This window comes from Thermobia domestica, chromosome 3 (assembly GCF_964235325.1).
Source record: "Thermobia domestica chromosome 3, izTheDome1.hap1.1, whole genome shotgun sequence".
Classification (NCBI taxonomy): Eukaryota; Metazoa; Arthropoda; class Insecta; order Zygentoma; family Lepismatidae; genus Thermobia; species Thermobia domestica.
This window is the reverse complement of record NC_137456.1, coordinates 219,670,115-219,687,848: the sequence shown is the minus strand read 5'-3', so window position 1 is coordinate 219,687,848 and position 17,734 is coordinate 219,670,115. Positions and strand designations below refer to the sequence as shown.

General features: G+C 37.3%; 1 protein-coding gene across 2 annotated transcripts in view; it reads right to left on the bottom strand.

Moving 5' to 3' along the window:
* LOC145680969 (heat shock 70 kDa protein 4L-like) overlaps positions 1-17,734 on the bottom strand; it is a 331,629-nt gene that overhangs the window by 137,191 nt on the left and 176,704 nt on the right. For both annotated transcript variants that reach the window (XM_081752187.1, XM_081752188.1), the window contains exon 6: positions 13,748-13,824. In XM_081752187.1, the coding sequence (XP_081608313.1) occupies positions 13,748-13,824 (77 nt within the window). The remainder of the gene's footprint in view (positions 1-13,747; positions 13,825-17,734) is intronic.

The window sequence follows — 17,734 nt, the reverse complement described above, 5'->3', positions numbered from 1 at the left end:
CATCTCTGTGGCTTGCTGTAGCTTACACTGAAAAGTACGAGTATAACGTTTCCTTCATAGTTCTCAAGTTTTATTCTTCTTTATGTCCTCCAATAATGTTCCAGGGGCGATTTTTATCTTCTGCTGATTTACACAATATCCCGTCTAATATTTAAGTTACATTATTACACCTGTCTAATCGTTGGGAGACTTTTCGCCCATGATGGTGTAAGGCTCCGGTCACTCATATCTTGAAACCAAAGTAGCAATAATTATTACGAGCTACAGATCAACTGGTCTCAAGAGTTGCTTCTATAAAGTTCTTAAGCATACGATCAACAAGCGTCTTATGTGGTATTTACGGTCAAATTCTCTCTTGAGTAATATTCAGTGTAGCTCTTTCCGATCCACTAGACATCATTGCTCATCTTGAAAGCCAGATTGTACGCGTTTTCGGCGCGGTAGGCCACGGTTCGATTCCCAGGATAGTTCATGAGGTTCAGATTCCGCGTACAACTTTAGGTCTATGTCTCATATCGCTTCGCTGCTGAACGGGAAGCAAATTCTAATAAAGCCAAACATCGAAAGCCGGACTCAAAGAAGTTTTCTTCCATCATTAAAACTTTTTATGTATTATTCGATCCTAAAACGTCTAATGATATATCGTTACAGAATATAAAGCAACTTTACTGCTAGTCTTCGCCGCCATATTGCTAAGCTTACATAGAAAACTTTCTCGATAAACATTTTTAGGATATACACGGGACCTAGTCTCTCAGAACAATTTCTGCAAGAAAACAGTGCTCCTCATGGTAGTATTTTTATTCTGTCACACTGCCTGTTGACCCTGTCAACAGCGTTCTAACACACATTCAGGGTCCTTTATATGTTTATACAGATTTCTGGGCATTATCTGTGTCTATAGCCTTAACATATGAAGGATGATGTCCTTTGCAGAGTGTACTATTCGGAGAAGAATGGAATGTGATAGGAAGGAAGCAACCTGGGACCTGTACTATCCTGATATTTACCTGGTGCTAATGATGAACACTCAGGAAAAATCAACCTAGAAAAAATCGCTTAAGGTGGGTGCCCTGAAAAAGCTATTACACTTTTAGATCGTGTCCCCTCGGGAATCGAACCCAGGACATCCAGGCTTCTGTCTATAGTCTACGTTGCTGATATTATTACCTACTGTTACTACCGATATCTTTGTGGTTTTACTTCACTGCTTCAACTGACACTGAATCTCAATAGTCCAATTAAGGCGGAAAACGCAGGTATGCATATGTTTGTCGCCAACAAATTTGACTTATCGATCACAATGTAAATTTCCGTAGTACTCGTCTATCGTTTCTAAATTGTAAAATTTCTGAGCTTGTCCTTAGATCACCCCTTAACGCAGTGACCGCACATTCGTAATATTAAATACTCTTGTCTTAGCCCTATGAATAATATTCGTGTGCTTACGCACCACACCTAAAGTGCTTGTCGTGTTGTTCTACTGCAAATATACTATGGTGCAATTCGGTAAAATTCCGATTGTATTGCTTACTAGTCTGTTTGTTCCTTTGTGCTGAAACAACTTAACACTGTTCATCACAAAGCCATTTCCAAGATATACAGACGCTTTTCGCAATAGCCTCATTGCAAGCCTTTATGTGGAAACCAACCAACCATTGTTGTGAGAGAAACTTCTCAAGAAAATCATACAGCCCATAAATATTGTGTTAGTTATCACCTTGTAGCATTCACCTGTGCTGTAGGCACATTCATGACCGCAGAGTGCCCTCGAACAACACACTTTCCATATGAGGGCCTCATCGTGAACGCATTCGTATGACCGTCTCTCTGTTTGTTAGATATATGTGCTTTTTGACCATGGATTTGCCCCACGAAACTTTGATCTTTGGTGGTCGTCACCCGCCAAACAACTCATAAGCGTAATTCTGGGTGGGAGCTCATGTGGTTCGGATTCTACGTTAAGCTGTAGTTCCACGTTGCATGTAATATCAGTGTGTAAAGTGTCTTTAAACTCCAATCGAACTGCTCCAGCACACATTTGACCAGAAATTATATCAAGCGTTTGGAACGTCTCTAACACAGTACCCCAGTTTAAATCTATTCTACACGAATTGTTCCACAGATAAGAATTCTCGTCGCTATGCTTCGAAGATGACAGCTCTGAGTTTAGTCTGCATTACCACTGTTCAACAAGATGCAAAATCATGTGGAGAATAGGGGAAATTTACTCCAGTTTATTTTTGGAATGAAATTCCTCCCACTATTAAGACATTGGAAAGTGAATAAAGAGACACTAAAGACATGTTCAAATTATTAGACTCAATATTCAGATTCTGAATATTTTGCGGTTGTTACAATATTACGTGAGAAAATACGTTCGAACTTAGTCCAAATTACCACTTTGTACCTCTGTCCTAATTTCTGATGGGTATGGCATATACTTTTCAATATCAGTAAAACAAATGCGTACGTAACATTCAAATATAATTACTATAATGTGAGTATATCCAAATTCGAAACAAAAATGAAATGGAATACTTACAAGAAAATTATCTCTCACACAAAGATTAATATTTCTTATGCAATCCCTTATTTTTTATTAAGTCTTTTATCCTTTGTGGCATCCTATGTACGAATTTAGCACATTTTGTCTTCAATTCAGCATCGTGATTCCACAAATTGTTGATCTCCTTGATCAATTGAAGTTTGGTTCCAATGTGCTTCTCTAGCTTTTTCTTTCATGAAGCTCCAAAAGTTTTCAATCGAGTTCATATCAGCACTAGTGCCTGGCCACGGAAGAACACTGATTTCATTGTCCTCGAAGAATTTTGTCACAGCTTTGGCCCGGGGGCATGGAGCTTCCATCATCCATAAAGATAAACTGTACGTCATAAGACCAGAGTGTAGTTTGGGAAAGTAGTTCTTCTTGAAGAGCTTGTAGGTATTGGTCGTACTTTTTTGTCCTCTCTACTATATACAGTTTTCCATCCCCGAAGACAGACATCGCACCCCAGACCATGACTGAAGTAGGATGCTAGACGGTTTATTAAAGACATTCCAACATGAATTTCTCCCAGTCAACGTCGCACATATTGTGAACATTTATCGGACACAGATACATGATTCATCACTGAAACACACTATTCTCCAATCGTCAGGAGTCCAATATTCTACGCCTTGTGCCCATGTTAGGAACCTATTGGCCAGGATTGGAGTAGACTCTAATTTTTGTTTTCTTTCTTGACCGTGTGCTTTTATTCCCTAGGCACAAAGAATCCTTCGAACACTTTCAGGCCAAATATCTGCGCCATACTCCGCCATTTTTAAGCTTAAGTCTATTAAAAGTTGCACTTCTGTTTCACAGAGCCAATCTTTTTAGTTTTCTGATACCTCTTAGCGATAGCTTTGGTTTTCGTACACACTTACCAACCCACACTTGTTCATTTCAACAGGGATTCTACTCACAGATTTTTGTTCTATCCCAACTCTACTAGCAATGTATTTCCACCAGAAGTATTTTCTTAACTCCCATTTTACGCGGAAAAAAGGCGTTTTTTTCTTTTTTTTTGCTTTTCTCATTATGCTGCAATTACAGGACTACATAGAATGAAAGACAAAACACGTCACGATCATTTTAAACTGGCCCATTCGAACTGTTGAATGCTTTGAATGTCGTTAACTTCTTACGACAGCAACCACACTTCAGACTGATTTTTCGATAGGAACCACAACAGCTCTCTACAACTGAAACGCCACTTTTAGAATTCACCCCCACCCACCCTTACTAATACCATCTGCTGTTCAACGGTGATATCACCACTTCAACTGTACAGCAAGCAAATGAAGAATCTTATATTGGTGGTTTAACCATTAAATCAAATGTTCTAGAAATCTGAAATTAGGACTCCTACATCAATTTTGCATTTTTCGAGCGTGAGTCTAATAATTTGAACACGTCTGTATTGTCGAAAGTTTGCGAATGAATTACAGTAATTAACAAGTAATTAACAGATATTTTAGACGTGTTTAATGGGTGAACTAGTGATAAAGGGAGAAGGAGGAAACGACTCACAAGGAAGGGTCACGCAGTGGTTCCGCTGAGATCCGAACGAGACAATTGTGTTTGCATTTGATATGTCATAACTAGATGAATCCCAAAGATATACGTGCCATCGGGCGGAATATCGTGAGTTACAACATATTTTGTAATGTAAGAACAAAAAAAAAAAAAAAAAAAAAAAAAAAACTGCCAGAATAGTTTGAACCGAGTCATTTGCTCGGAAACGGTTAGGTAAGTGGAAAACTCGGCCAACACGTATCACATTATTTTCAACGACAAACGTTTTGGGATAAAAAAAAACTTTCTCCCAGGGTCCCCCACAGGGTCACAGACGGGGTCCAACTCAAAATTTGCGAATGGCAAGGGGGGTTAAGTGGCACATCATTTGGAAGCTGTTGTAAAATGAAAGAAAACGCAGCAAGGTTTGACTCTCTACAACAACCCTGTGCAAAATGGCGACGGGTCAAAGTGTAAACAAAAACTTACTTGAAAAGTCCATGGTCACCTGGTCACCCCTATAAATCGGAAACGGTGAGACAAATGTGAAAATAGGAAAGAAAGTGTGGCATTACTTTCAAAGTACAACGATTTAACTGAAAACGTCTTGTCCCAGGGTCCCCACATGGTCCCAGCTGGGGTCCAACTAAAAGGTTTCAAATGGCAAGAGAGGTAGCACATCGTTTGAAAACTCTTGTTAAGTCAAAGAAGATGGAGCACGTCTCGACTTTCTACGACAACCCTGTCCAAAATTGCGGTGGTCAAAATGTAAACAAAAGCTTAATTGAAAATCTATGGCCACCTTGAATCCAAGATGGCCGCTTAAAGCCTATATCGAAAGGATAAGCATATCAAACTGCTAAAGCTAGGGAAACAAACTTGGCATTAATGTTGATTAGTAAGTGACTAAAATATGCAAAATGTTCAAAAACGCGACATTTCGAGTTCAAAATTCCGCACTATGTATCGAACACATATCCAGCTCACACCACTGGTGTTGGAAAAGCGAACGCTTATGGTTAATAGTAGACATCCACAAAATATCGAAGAGTATACTCTGTAATCCAATATGGCTGCCCGCGTGAAAAATGAGTTTGTATATAAATGTTATTTCTTGGAGTACTGTGAACAAACGAACAAAGTTTGACACTGCTCGATGTACTGAAATGACTTACACATGTTTGATACAACTCGTCAATCTTGCAAATGATGTTTTTTTTTTTTTTTTTTTGTACATTTGGTATTGCTTGAAGTATTGCGATCAAACCAACGAATGACACAAATGTAACCATCACGAATACGTTACAATAGAGCCCTTAACCTACTGGTGCAGCAAGTTCTTTCTGTATGAACTACGTATGAACAAATTAGAAAAATGCTCGAAGGTATTCAACTTCTGTTTAGCAGTATGAGTAGGAAGTCAGAGTTGTGTGTTCATCGCGTATTCGTTATATTCAAGTAAATAATGTCGAGAGAATCGTGACGAAGGTGAATTAAGAACAAAAAAATATCTGTTGTTACCGAATGAAATAATCTGTATTGAAGTGTTGAAGTGAATCGAAATTCAGTTGTTCTTTAGTCTTCCTATTATTTCTAGATACATAATAGAGAAAAATAGAGATTAGATTTGTACTGTTATGAATGACATAGGTTTTAAGCGGCCATTTTGGATTCAACGTGGCCATAGTTTTTCAATTAAGCTTTTGTTTACATTTTGACCCGCCGCAATTTTGGACAGGATTGTCGTAGAAAGTCAAGACTTCCTCCATCTACTTTCGTTTAACAAGATCTTGCAAGCGATGAGCTTCTTAACCTTTCTTGCCATTTGGGACCCTGTGGGCACCCTGGGACAAGACATTTTAACTTAAATTGTTGTACTTTGAAAATAATGCCACACTCCCTTTCCTATTTTCATATTTGTATCACCGTTTCCGATTTATAGGGGTGAACAGGTGACCATGGACTTTTCAATTAAGTTTTTATTTACATTTTGACCCTCCGTCATTTTGCACAGGGTTGTTGTAGAGAGTCGAGACTTGCTGCAATTTCTTTCATTTTACAACAGACTTCAAACGATGTGCTATTTAACCCCCCTTGCCATTTAAAAAAAGAGTTGGACCCCGTCTGGGACCCTGCGAGGACCCTGGGGCAAACTTTTTTATTCGAAAAAGTGTGTCCTTGAAATTGATGGGATACGTATTGCCCGAGTTTTCTATTTACCCTACCGTTTCCGAACAAATGACTCGGTTCAAACTATTGTGCCAGCTTTGTAGCTTTTATATTACAAAATATGCTGTAGCTCACGACCTTCCGCCCGGTGGCACGTATAACTTTGGGATTCGTCTAGTTATAACATATCAAGTGCAAACACAATTGTCTCGTTCGGATCTCAGCGGAGCCACTGCGTGACCCTTCCTTGTCAGAACCAATCGTATGCTCTTAGATACTTTTATTCGATGCCGTTCAAGGCAGCTTAAGCCAAAATTCAATTCCAATATATATATATTTTTTTTAATAAGCCTCCACTTCCCCCTGCCTTGGCCGATTTCTTACGGTCTTATTATAGGGCAGTCGCAACTTTCCTCTGCCTTTTTTTCTCTCTCCTATACTCTTTTATTTCAGTTTTTTTCTCTCTGCTATTCGGCTTTCGTCCTCGACAGATTTGAGGTGAGGCTCTGTTTCATGGCATGGTACCTAATTATATAAACCATGCCTTATTTTCTTCTTTTTTTAAAATTACTATTTATATTTATTACAATTATTATTATTTTTTTTTTACAAAAGTACATACACAGACGATCACAGACATAAAACCTGAAAAGAGACAGAGCTGAAAAGATACTAAAAATAAAAAATGATTAATATAATATATAAAAGTGATAGTTATGATAGTAAAAACACAAAAATTTCCTTCTCGTTTATTAGGAAATCGGTACTCCAGACTTCCTAAAAGTTTTCCTTCTTGTTTGTTAGGAAATCGGTACTCCAGATTTCCCAAAAATTTTCTCATATTAACTTATCTTTATTGTTTATTTACTTCTTATCTAGATTTGAATTTTGCCTCTTGACAGAACACAAACACTACACATTCTGCACTACAACACTACACTAACACTAAAACACTAAGCAGATAAAGTGTTTAGCTCTTGGCTTCCTCAGAGCTGATTGTTTTATTTGATATCAAATCTATTTAATTTTATTTTTATTTTTAGTGTATCACACAAAATTTATCTTCTTCTTCTTTCTTCTCGTCTTTCTTTCCAAAGGTTTTCCAAAACATGCCTTGCCAGAGTACTAAATTTTTCTACTTTATGTTCTTCTTCTATGATCGTTTTTATGCTATTTTCTTTCAGTTCATTCCTTATTTCTTTTATTGTATTGTTTGTTATATATCTGTCGCAAGACCAGAAAATATGTTCCGGAGTGTGAAGATCGCCACAAAAGCATTTATCATCGTTTTGTAAGTTTAGTCTTTTAAAATGTGTTTTAAATGGTCCATGTCCTGATATATATTCTATCACATCTTTACTTATATTTCCCATCCTTTCTCTTGTTTTTAAATCTGGTATAATATTTCTAGTCCTGGCACCTTTCCTGGAATTTTTCCATTCTTCTTCCCATTTTGTTCGAATGATTCTTTCAATATCGTCATCGCAGCTTGGTATTTCTCCTGTGATTTCTAATATCTTCGTCATTTCTTTATTTTGGATCCAAGTCTTGATACATTTTCTTAATATTTGGAGATGTATCGGTTCTTCATATGTAAGTAATTGCAGTACTTCGGCTGGGATTGTCTTCATTATGTTGTTTACCCTTATTAAAATAAGTCTCTGTACTCTTGTCAATGTTTCTTTTAGTTTAATGTTCATAAAAATTCGGTGTCCCCATATGCCCACGCAGTACTGTAAGATTGCCATTAAAATTGTCTTGTTATATAATTTGAAAATCTTCTGGTCCAATCTAAAGTCCTTTGTTGCAACTGTTAGTAATTTGTTGGCTACCTTTTTTGCTTTTTCTGTTATTTCTGTTATATGTTTATGAAAGTTTAATTTTTTATCGATCCATACTCCAAGATATTTGAATTCATTTACGTGTTCAATTTTTTTATCATTAATTTTTATTATTGGATCCCTCTTTAAGATTTGACCAAAGACCGTGTATTTAGTTTTACTTGCTGATAAATTTAACTTATTTTCTTTGCACCAATTATCTAATTCTGCTAATACTATTTTCCCTTTTGTTTCTATTTCATTTCTTGATGATGCTGAAAATACAACTGCCAGATCATCAGCATAACCCACAACACCGATTGTTTCTTGCATATTATTTAAGTGATTTAAACATGGCTGTAGTGTAACATCCCACATTAAGGGTCCGAGTATCGAGCCTTGTGGGCAGCCTTTTGTGCTTATTGTTTTAATGGTTTCTCCCGGTGTTTGTATTTGTATTTGTCTTCCGCTACAGTAATCTAACATTATATTATACAGTGTTTTACTGATGTTCATTTTCTTTAATTCGTTGAAGAAAGCTGGCCACCATAAATTATCAAATGCTCCACTTATGTCAGCGTAAATCACTACTTGATATTTTTCTACTTTTCCCTCTTCTATCAGGTCTATCATTCTTTTAATAGCTGTTTCTGTGTTTTCCTTTCCTAAAACCATATTGTAATAAGTCATTTTCTAAAACTCTCGTCCGATTAATCCTTTCTGTTATTGTTCTTTCAAACAGTTTGCTTATAATATTTAGTAAACATATAGGTCTATAGGATTTCGGATCGTCATCTTTTTTATCGTCAGATTTCTTAAAAATTACTAAGTTAGCCTGTTTCCATCTTCTGGGTATTTGTCCTTTTTTAAAACATAGATTAAACAGCTTTGACAAGTATGGTGCCCATTTATCCGCGTTTTTCTTATAAATTTCTGGTTTTATGCAGTCTGGACCTGGTGCCTTTTTATTTTTTAATCTTTTAATGTGATTTATTATTTCTTCATTCTTAACTTCTTCATTTTTATCTTTTATTGGAGTCACCGTCATTAAATTTCGTAGTTGTTTCTGTGTTTCATTGTCTTCCCGCTGATCGTCTTTTGGCAGCAAGATGTTCATCAGGTATTCCACTGTTTCTTTCCAGTTTTTTGTGTACGTCCCGTCCTGTTTTCTGAAGGTTGAAAGAGTGGTAGGTGTTTTTACTTTTTTGCTTATTATTTTATAAGGCTCTCCCCACGGATCTATATTCAGATTTTTTCGATATAAGATTGCCAGCTTCTTTTCTTACTTTCTGTTATTTTATTTTGATAGTTTTGTTTTAAATTTCTGTACTTGTTTAACCTTCTTTCTCTTAGATTATTATCTATAGTATTTTGGTATAATTTTCTCGCTTTTCTTGTCTTCCTCTTTAAATTTTGTAATTCGTTTGTCCAAAATGTATTATTATTTATTTCTAATGTAGTTGTTGTTTTAGTTTTAGTTGATTTTTTTATTGCACTTGTTGTTGCTTCCTCTATCTGTTGGCCAAGTTGATCTAGGTTGCTCCCATCTTCTATTTTTGGTAATTTTATTTCGTTCCAAAATTTTTCCCAATTTATTTTATCTGGGTTATATAGAAATCTTTCCTCTCCCTTGTTTGTGACTATTTCTTGAGTTTTTGTTTTTATTATGTCGAAGATTATTATATTGTGGTCACTTTCAGTGGACGCATCTAAAACTTTCCAATTTTTTATTAGGCTGTGCATCTTCGTTGATGCTATTGTTAGATCAATATTTGACTCTCCTTGACTGCTTCTATAAGTGGGAGGATTTCCTTCTTCGTTGATTATTGTTAAATTATTATTCATTATTAGATCTTCCACTCTTTCTCCTCTTTTATCTGTTCTATTACTATGCCATAAATTTGATTTTGCATTCGAGTCCATGCATATATTCGAGTCCAATATATTTTATTTTTTCTTCTACGTTGAAGTGAGAAAGTCAAGCTGAAAACTTAATGCATATATTTCCTGCGTATAAAGTAAGAAAGTTTTCCTTGTGCGAAAGTGAATATGTGCATTAAATATAAGGCTATTCGTGGGAAACCAAATCCACTCTCTTCACATCAATTAAATGAACAAAAGCTTCCCTTATTGCGATTATTTTTTTTTCTTTTAACAAATGTTCAATCTCGGTCCCATCGTCATACATACCAGCAATGGCGTATTTAGGGAAGGGCTTCCGGGCTTAAGCCCTCCCCGAAATCTTACTTACTATAGTAAAGTATATGAAATATCTTGCAGAATTTTCACATTTTCAGGCAAAGCCACCCCCCCCCCGAAACAAAATTGTAAATACGCACACACACACACACACACACACAACCACTTTTATGAAATTATATATAACACTTTGCTCTAAAAGGAATATAAGATGCGAAGATACTTGGTGTTGCCCTTGTAGCTATTTATCACATTGTCATAGATGGGTCAATCCATGCTAAGTGATCGAGAAAAAAGAAAAATTGGCGCTCCATTTTTTTAAAAAAGAATCTAATTTTTTCATGAATGTTAAACCTATATCAGGTTACTTCAAAACCACAATTAATTATTTTTTATAATATCCGATAGCGACGCAGCGGCTGCCGCCATTTTCCGTTTTTGCGATGTTAGGCGTTTACGTTGTTTTGAATATCTCTGCATGTATTTGTCCTACCAAACTGAACATTGCTGGACGTCTCCCTCTAGTGCAGAGGTAAAACTTTGATCTCTTAACATTTTTGCCAAAAACTACTTGAAGAGGGTGAAATCAGGGCGTACAGTAGCAACATTTTTGGACATTGAAGACATGTTTGGGAAGAGGAAACAATTGAGGTAGAGGTCTGACTTTGTGTGTGCATGTAGTCCGGGATCATATGTTAATACACAAAAATTTACAGACCTATAGCCGCTCCCAAAGGTCTGATAAAATCGTAAAGTTGGGGAATTGTGCAAATTTGGCATGTTTCAATGTCCTATATCTCCAGTGGTCCTGTATTAAAAAAAAAATCTGAAATTTTGGGATTTGCTTTTCGTTGCCAGTACAAATTTTAAATGTTTGCAATAAACCGATAACATTTTAAATGAACAGTATATGGTAATTGCATTTTGATATATATATATAATCCTATGCAACGCTCAATTGTCTAATAATTAAGCTAGGTGTGAACGTAGTGCTGGGATCGGTAAGTTAGAAACAGTTCAATTCAAATTAACTCTGGCTGATATGTCTCACTGTAGTCCCTGCACACTAACGGTTCCGGTCCATATCAATAGAAGCATTCCAAAACCATACAGATGCTCCCATCTGCCTGTAGATTACGTACTATGTAGGAGGTGCCATAGCTTCGTGCTGTTGACGCCACACATGCACACGCACGTCCGAGAGGAGTAGAACAATCCTTATTTTATCGGAATAACACACAATTTTCCAATTATTCATGGTCCAATTAGCGTGCTCCTGTACCCAAGCGCGACGAAGTCGGTGGTGACGGTAAGGAGTGGGTGACGAGTGGGTTGACTGCTGTCGAACTTCATGCGTGCCAGTGTGCGCGGTATAGTTGAGTGGGATATGGGTGTTGTGCATCTACTATTGTATTACTCACGTAAATTCCGGGTACTGATGGTTCGTTTGATTGTCATGAGTTGTTTGACGCGACGCTCGTCCTCGTTTTAAACTTTCGCACTCCCCTGCAGTTCATTCCCTCGGAGAGCGTTACCCCATTTTCTTCCAACTCCTTGTAAACCTTCACTACATAGGAGCTCACACATCCAACTAGTATTGCTGTGTGAGTTTTTGACGTATTTGTTGTTAGAGTACCCACAATTATGACCTATTGGAATGCAGATAAATCCTGCCCACCTTCCAGTATAACTATGTACTGTCTGCCAACATGGAACCACGAATCCATTCTTTCGCTGGAATACTACCAGTCGAGGTGCTCATATAATCAGTTCGGCTACTGGCCACACTTTCTTGTGTGGAAGGTGGTCGCAATTCAGTGAGCGCTAAGTATATATTGAGCTGCAATAAATGTGTAACTGTACCGCGCATATGCAACCCATCGCTGTGAGATGCCACGAAGCAAGCAACTGTGTCTCGCTAGTCACGTAGTTGACCAGTGTGGTCAAGTTGGCTGATGTGGCCCAAACCGAATAGATTCCGAGAAGAGCTCATCGTGGCCTTCCCGAAGCTAAGTTCATGACGTCGCGTATCATATAAATGAGTAAAGTGCATAATTTTCGTGTAGGCTGTGCCACTATGAATCGTATTATACACAAATGTTCAATATAGAGTTCTGGATCCACCACATCGACGCGAGTACCGAAACCGCCCTTCTTCCCTTGCAGAGGACCTATTGCGGGTGATTCGGCATATGGCGAGCTCCGAAAATTTACCCACACAGCATATGATGGACAACGAATGCTGCAAACCGCAAGCGACAATCAACCACGTTGTTCACAGGTATTTACGCCTCACGGTCGTTCGAAAGAGCAGTGTTCACGCCCTGAAACTCTGTCATGCGGCTGAGCGAAATGTGATATTGTTCCGTGCATGAGCAACGCATCATAATGATATTGCCACGACGCAGGAGGCTGTATGAATGCCCGCAGGTGATTGGTGAAAGTTTCTTGTTACCCTTGAAGAGGCGTGCATTTACCTCACAGACTGTGGTAAAGTTCGTGCAATTACATACAGACCTGTTGACACAAAGGGCTGAGGCACGTTCTTCTGCCAATGCACAGTGTGTTTCCCAAAAGGGTCCATGATTGTGGTCGGTTTCTCGAGTAGCCAAACGCAAAAATTATTACTGCGTATGCCACACATGTTCTGACTGAAATCTATCCGCATGAAATCCCAGCATTGTATACAGACAAAACGAGAATGAGGTTGAACAGCACCAAGACAAGTTATCCACAAAGTGACAACAACGCTGGAATTCTATCGCTGTATGGAACAGGAAACTGAAAATGCAGCAATTTTCTCCTCTGACATCACTGTTAAAGAGTCCAGATGCCTGCTTTCGGAGTCCTTATCGACGCCTGTCCCATTGTCGAGTCTGCATCGTCTCCGGCCTGTGGAATGCATAAAAAGAGGAGTGGGATGCAACACCCATGATCTAGTTCCAACACAGTCTCCTGAAATGGAAATTCCGTTTCCAGGCAATAGTCAGTAGATGTGGCCTGCAGAACGCAACCGGTGGTGGAAATATGGCATTTCCTAGGTAAGTAGCACATACAAATTCGGCTCAATATAAATTTATCAACTTCAGTATAAAATGCTGCTCCATAATAGGAGTATGCTTTTTTATCTTATCCTTTGGTATTCTGGGCATTTCTCTCTTCGAGGACACTGAACTGTAACAGTGACTTTTACCAGCACTACGTCACCATGCTAGAAAACTGACTTTGAATTACCTGAGTAAACTCCTTTCCTATTAACAAGGATATCTTTTCTTACAACGGCATACACAAGCCACACCTTAAGGAATTCCAGTTATAATTGTTTTTTTTTTTTTTTTTTTTTTTTTTTTACAGTAAACTGAACCAGAATTTCTCGCACGAAGGTCCTCAACAAACTGTAGAGTTTAAAGAAAATAAATGACTGAAAATTTTATTTTTAGAATCCAGCAGCAAGAGTTATAAGGTAAATTCTTCTATTCAATAATGCTTATCTACATACCTGAGGTTTTCAGAAATTTTTGAAAAATCTGACGAACATCTTCAAGCAGTGGCTTACATAGCGTTTCCATATCTGATCTGAAAATATGAAATGTTATTACTTTCAGAAAAGAAATTCTGATTTTTGTCTGATTTTTTATGAAACCTGCTTCTGTACTCTTAAATAAGGGTTGAGAATGTTCTGAATGAGTAAAACGTCTTTAGTAACAGCGATGAATTAAACCTGGTATCGTTATAAAAGTTTCGAACCACAACTCGAAATTGTAGAACACCCCATGTGCTCTGAAAGGCTTCGAACCTAGCAAACACACGCACCGACAGCGAGACTACTCATCTTATAATCGTGAGACTACTGTAGAGTTGTAATGTCAAGTATCTCACAGTTTCAGTTATCTAAATTCAAACAGGCTAGAAAATACTATTTTGAACAAGGAGTATGACAAAACAAAGAAAAAATCCACTAAAGCTTTGGAATAAAATAAAGATCACATCATACTCTTAGTTCATAATTTCTTTTCTATGGGTTCCAAATATTCTGTATGAAGAACCTAATGTGGATTCTATATTTACAAAATTAAAGAAATAAATGGTCATTGTAATTCGTAACACGGTAGGAAAGATAATTTAATTTATTCACAGAACCTGAAGTAAATGTAAACACAACCGTTGGTGATAGTGTAAAAAAAATGTCATAAAATTTTTTCACCTTGTTTCTGAGATAGCATCCCAACCTTGCTTTCTGTTCACTTTGCATTTGTAATGTCCACTTGTTGAGATTTGTTTTAATCTAGACAACTAACGTTTACAACCTAACAGAACTTACAGAAACAAATATTACAAAACCAGAAACCCAAATCGTTGCCTCGTCTAGTGCGCAATCCAAAACCTGTATATTGTTCGTAGCAGCGGCCTAAGGCTAACTCATCGACTTTGTTAGCATAAAACTAACAAGTAAACCTTATGTTTGGGTGAATCGAGTTGCTGACGGAGACACATATGAGAAAGTAGTACTAATTGTGGCCAGTATTTCAGTGAAGTTATAGGTGCGAAGCTCCAGGGGTTTAGGAGATATAGCTACCAGAACATCACATGGAAGTACAGAATAGTCTTCATACAGTTGGAGGTGAAAGCTCTGTAAGACCTCTTGTATCGACAAAAGGTAAATAAAAAATATATGGGTACATATTAGGACTAGGGGAAATCATATAGTAAGGGTATACCTGACGGCAGCCATTTTGAAAGCCGCCATTTTGAATTAAGGTTAAGTTTTTAAAATAGGAATAGGGTCATGTGATACATGATTTAAGGCGCAAATTTAATCAGAAGAACAATGGTGACGTTAATGTTGATTTACGCGCAATTGGTAAAAAGTTACAGGGGAATTAAATATTGTTGCAGCATATGTATTAGTCCTTTACCCCTCCTTGTAAATTTTGTGTTAATGATAATAATTAAATAAAAAAAAGTGGATAAATATTAGGTCTGTGGTAAGAGTTGCTTTGATGGCGGCCATCTTCAAATCCGATATTTTGAATCAGACAAAAGTTTTGAACAAAACGCATAACATTGACACCTTATTAATAGCAAATTTTACCATAAATCCAACGGTATAAGAATTTTTGCTTTATCATTAACCAGCATTTGTTATCGCGTAAACAAGTTGCTAATTTAAGGAAAAATGACCAAAATGGAATTGAGTCGTAATTGAACTTGGGCCTTTCTTGCAGAAAAATCCTCAATTAGTACAATCAATATGTAGTTCAGAAAAGAGTGCATGACTTGCACAAATGCTCTGCTCACAGTGAGCACACCTGACAAAGGCAATCGAGTTATACTTGACACATTTGTCGTTAACATTTCCGTCAAAGCAGTAGTCGTAAGGAGCGATCAATTTAATTTTGTGCTGGTTAATGATAAAGCAAAAATGGTTATACCGTTGGAGTAATAATTGCTATTAATGAGGTGTCAATGTTATGCGTTTTGTTTAAAACTTTTGTCTGATTCAAAATGGCGGATTTGAAGATGGCCTCCATCAAGGCAACTTTTACCATAGACCTAATATTTATCCACCTGCTTTTTATTTAATTATTTTCATTAACACAAAATTTACAAGGTGGGGTAAAGGACTAATACATATGCTGCAACAATATTTAATTTCCCTGTAACTTTTTACCAATTGCGCGTAAATCAACATTAACGACACCATTGTTCTTTTGATTAAATTTGCGCCTTAAATCATGTATCATATGACCCTATTCCTATTTTAAAAACTTAATCTTAATTCAAAATGGCGGCTTTCAAGATGGCCGCCGTCAGGTATACCCTTACTATATGACTTCCCCCTAGTCCTAATATGTACCTATATATTTTTTATTTACCTTTTGTCGTTACAAGAGGTCTTATAGAGCTTTTACCTCCAACTGTATGAAGACTATTCTGTACTTCCATGTGATGTTCTGGTAGTTGTATCTCCTAAACCCCTGGAGCTTCGCACCTATAACTTCACTGAAATACTGGCCACAATTAGTACTACTTTCTCATATGTGTCTCAGTTAGCAACTCGATTCACCCAAACGTAAGGTTTACTTGTAAGTATATTTCTCGTCGTCTTAACGACTCTCTTCTCCCTCAGAGGAAATCGAAATCTCTTATTAGTTCACAAGTCAGCAATACTTTTGGTATGATAGAAGACGAACTCATGGAAAGTCACCGAACGATAAACTGATTCATAAGCCATAGTTTGTCTTCAATGTAGAAGTTTTCAGTACATGCTTCTTCAATGGAACACTAACGCATTCAGCAGTCATCTTACGGAACAAAAAAAAAACTATTTTTGATCGCTCGCTGCCAGGTTTTGGTTAGCCCTGACAATGCTAATGATGATAGCAATGCTGACAGCGCAACTATTGGTGTATTCGTTGCTTTAATTTCCGGCATATTAGCACATCTTCCAGGTTGAAAGCGGTTGAGTTTTCCTTCATCACTACATCACCCTTTATTTGTTATATATTCCTCGCTTTGAAGCCTTTTTGATAAAAGAACTTCAACTCTAGAATCAATTTAAGTTACCTTTGTTAATCGTCGGACATCTGAATGCATACTATGTCTTCTGGGCTTCAATATGTGCTGATAATCGTCGCCGTCAAAGAATGGAACTCCTTGAACAGAGTGGAATGCTTCTCATTAACGAAAGTACTTTTACTAACTTTTGTTTGCCCCTGTTACTATTTGTGTATTAATCTTTTAAAGTGTTGGGTTGCCATTGTAACTTTGGTTTGGTAAGCGGTTTCACATCTCTGTGCCAATTGACACTTTTCTGTAAAAACCGAAGGTCTGCCTGTAACTAATCCATTTCATTTCCGATGTTTCACTTCAAGCAAACTTATTGTCAACATTTCAGATGCTCAATTATTCATTTCTGATGCTTTTCCTTTATGTGCTGCTGTAAGCTTTCTAATACTTTTATTTTATTTTATTTACGATTATGGCCCACGGCTGTGAAAAACGGTGATGATAATAAACGAAATGGTGGAACAAAAAAAGTAAAAAGGAACGGGAAAAGCCCAAGAAAATCTACACATACTGTGTTTATCCACCACAAAGCCTACTTGTGTATAGTTATTAGAGCGAATACTTATCGACGCTTCCATGGTTTCATTCTAAAATGCAGAAGAGTACGTCCACATTGACTAGTTCCAAGAAGGTCAGCGGAAATCTGTAACACTGTACATAATCGTCCATGTGCTCTTGCTCTTTTAATCGGCATCCAACTGCTACGATTTCTAGGACACGAAACATCTGATATTTTCTTTACCCACTGACATAAGAAACACGCATTTGGTATTGTTTAAACTATCACAGAGCTCCTCCGTGGCAAAGTGGTTAGCGTACGCGCCTTTGGCGTGGGAGACCCGGGTTCGATTCCCGGTGGAAGCTCATGTGGTTCGGATTGCACGTTAATCAATAGGTCCACGTGTCATATAGCCTC